At 39.9% G+C, this 3422-nt stretch overlaps 1 protein-coding gene across 1 annotated transcript; it reads right to left on the bottom strand.

Annotated features, from left to right (window-relative positions):
* Nucleotides 1-479: 479 nt before the first annotated feature.
* LOC129573642 (uncharacterized) lies at nt 480-2236 on the bottom strand. Its single transcript, XM_055454451.1, has 2 exons — nt 1750-2236; nt 480-1647 (listed from the first exon to the last, which is right to left on the bottom strand). Exons 1-2 carry the CDS (start codon nt 1924-1926, stop codon nt 1381-1383), a joined length of 444 nt encoding a protein of 147 aa, XP_055310426.1. The 5' UTR covers nt 1927-2236; the 3' UTR covers nt 480-1380.
* Between the last annotated feature and the right edge of the window lie 1186 nt (nt 2237-3422).

The raw sequence follows: 3422 nt of genomic DNA, 5'->3' as shown, positions 1-3422 counted from the left end.
AATAACAAATGAGTCCGTTGTGTTATGTTGCGTTGCATGCAATGAAAGAGAAGAATCGACTCTGGGTTTTCATTCCAAAATTACACGCCTAATGTGCAACGAATACACAAATCGAAATTCTTGTAAAATGTTTGTTTACAGTTCGGTTGACGCAGTAGTTGGAATGGATGTCATTTCAAATGTTTGAATTTGACAGATGCCGGATAGCGTTCCGAAAATGTATATTCTAAATAAGTAGATATATTTTAATAAAAATTTTCATTTACACTAAAATTTTATTCGATTTTGACGAAAAAAAGCCTAAAAACTATAATAATCATAGATAATTACTATAGTAAATAAATATATTGATACGCAGAAATGAACAGATGTTGAAGTTTTCATCTAATTACTTGCCTTTTTAGTTATATTACTTGTCAGCGGTAGGTAATTTGGCAGGAGTACAAAATCAACTTCCAGCAGAATAACTTAACGATACATGAATTATTATGAATTATTATTAAAATCGAAAAATCAAATCTAAAACTAAAATGCTGCTACGTTTTACTGCGTCTCAACCACGTATGTATTGAACCCGTCGAAGTATATTTAGAGCCCACGATCCAGTACGAATATATCGGGAGTGTATCCATTGAACAGCTCAAAATTGAACAGCCTGAAATCACGAACAACAATGTATAATAACAACTTTTTCTGTTCCATTTTTGCATGCCGATCAAAATATTATCTTTGTATAAGATGAATTTTGCAGCCACTGTATCACGATGCCAAACTGTTTTCAGTCCTGTTGGACACTGATTTGATTCGTTGCTTTGCTGTAAATAGGCCTCCGCCTCTTCGAAAGTAAGATGCGTTAGATCTTCGACGTATGCGGCTTCAGCAGCATTCTCCGTTTCAACGTTTGATTCAATGATTGATCGCCAGTTTTTACGGTATACTTTAACCTGAGACACCAACCGATTGTTCAATTGTTGATTTGGATTTTCTGCTGCATTTCCAACCACTTTACTTAAGGTTTTGGTCGCAATTTCTCACGTTCCGATTTCAATTGTCGCCGGCTCAATTGTGTCACAATAATGTCTGGCAATCCAACTTCTGGCTTCGGTTCACAATTGTGGCACACCTTGAATCGATGACTTCGTGTGTTTCGTGGAAATCGCTGCAAGCATCTTGTACATGTTTGCGATGTGTATGGCTCCGCTACGAATCGAATGACACAATTCTGTTGTTTGCGAATAGACTTCAGACTCCACCAATCTGCGAGTTCCCGGACAGCGAAAATGATTCTTTATGCGAAATGGCAAATCTGGTGAAATCTTTATGGCGCTCATGAAGAAAATGGTTAGCTTACCATTCGTCAATCGAATGACTATGTTATCGTTAGCTTCGAGTTGATTGAATGTATTTGGCCAAGCGAAGCCGAGCATATTGGCGAGTGGCATACGCAGCCATACCTCTTAGTAGCATTCTCAAGCGATGACGAATGTACGACATGTACTGCGAACCTCGTGGCGAAGGCATCACTTGTGCTTTCAAATCGTCTTGCTCAATCTTCGTAGAATCTGCTGTCAGATGTTTTCCTATGCGATTCCGAATCGGCTGTTTTGCTACCCAGTGATAGCGTTTGCTGCTGATTTTGATGTTTTTCTATGGGCGAAACAAACAAAGCATTGTTGAAATCAACAAAATGATTCGATCGCACGATCACCACATGCGAAATAAGCAAAATACACTAGGTACAAGTCATACCTCTTCTTCTGTGTCGATTGTTCGTCTCACGGACGCATTGCGAGTTTTCAGACCAGGGTCCACTCCAACTTCGTAGAAAAAATCCCGATACATTGCAAGAATATCTTCGGGTGAGAGTTCCGTTTGCTCTTGTTTTGGCTTGTTGAACAGAACCGATGCGGACATACTATCTATCATAATTTGTTAGCGGAATTTAAGCTTGGCTCTCACCATATCGAAATAATGTGCCCAATTTTCATCACGGTGCGCATTTCTCCTCACTGTCTGGATTTATCGATTTGTTGGTGAGAGCTAACAACAATTTCGTCTTGATCGGTATGTGTTTCAGTTTGAATGAATTCATTGGAATCACTGCGAAATTTCTAACACTCGATGGACGTAGTGCACTTGGTTGCGGCATCATACGATCTCGTTTGTGTTCCTTCCACTGTATTTCCAAGCCCACAGTGTCATTGTGAAACTGTTCAACAACGCGTTGAATGCGACAAAATATGTACAGCGATTGAAACCAATGAGTTGTAACGAAACCAAACATGTTATTGTTTGCTGGACCACCAATTTCTCGCAATTGCTCCAGGAAATATTCATACAAATCTTTCTTGCAGTCGGAATCAGGGTCCAATGGTCGCTGGAAAAACAAGTATTTCAACAACGCGTTGTAGTCGGAGTCATTTATCAACACTCGTTCATCCGGCTCCATATTTTCATCGAACTCAGACTCGTTCCATCGGTATGCACAAAGAAGTACCGTAAAAAACCGATCGATTTCTGCCCTATGGAAAAAATCTTTTCAGAGGTCGCTTTAGTGCTTGAATTCGTGTTTCATTTTAGTAAACATCAACAACTACACAGATTTTACGTTGTTCCCCACACAGAGATACACAAACACCAATGCAGTGTCCGCATCTGTCTCTCTCTGTATCATCTATAGTGATGCGTAATACAGAAGATAAACGATAGTGCAATATGATCGGTTGTCTCTTTCGCACTTCAATGTGCGTGCGTAATACGGTATAACTGACGCTTGAGTGAAGGATGAGCAATACGTATTGAAATGAATAGTTATTTATTTGTATTGCCATTGCTCACAGTGATGCCCACTGCTCACGGTTGTATGAAAAAGCAACAAGTCATATTGTAGCATCTAACAATTTTCGTGCGATGCACCAACACAAATTACTTAGAAAAATGAAACGCAGTATTCATACAGACACCGTATCGGTGTTTACATATTTTGAGCGTGTTGCTTTGTGTGTGCGAGTGTAAAGTATTTGAAATCTTATAATTGAGAACCAAAACCCAACGGTATGTTGTTGACAGATATACACTCGCAATAGCAGCGATGCAATAGCATTCAGCGACAGTTCACATCGGTCGCAACTGTGAAAAGAGTGGGGATTCGTCTGTATATGTGTTGTATAAAGTCTGAATTGTTGCTATGGACATGCGGCACCTCTTTCGGGATAATTTTGATACCGAAATCGTTTCGGAGGTTCTTTGTAAAAACCAACGCACCCGCTTCCACCGATGAGTTTTTATGTTGGTTTTGTACAATTCATGTTGAAGAATTTCCAAGGGCTTCAGACTTAAAGGTGTCAGCGGACAAGCACCTTGTCCGTCCGTCCGTCCGTCCGTCCGTCCAGGGCTCTTGAAATTTTTTTTTTCCGTCCGTC

Source organism: Sitodiplosis mosellana, unplaced genomic scaffold (assembly GCF_009176505.1).
Source record: "Sitodiplosis mosellana isolate CC-2019 unplaced genomic scaffold, AAFC_SMos_1.0 Smas_scaffold_6102, whole genome shotgun sequence".
Lineage (NCBI taxonomy): Eukaryota > Metazoa > Arthropoda > Insecta > Diptera > Cecidomyiidae > Sitodiplosis > Sitodiplosis mosellana.
The sequence above is the reverse complement of the archived record's forward strand: the minus strand, read 5'-3'. Positions and strand labels throughout refer to the sequence as shown.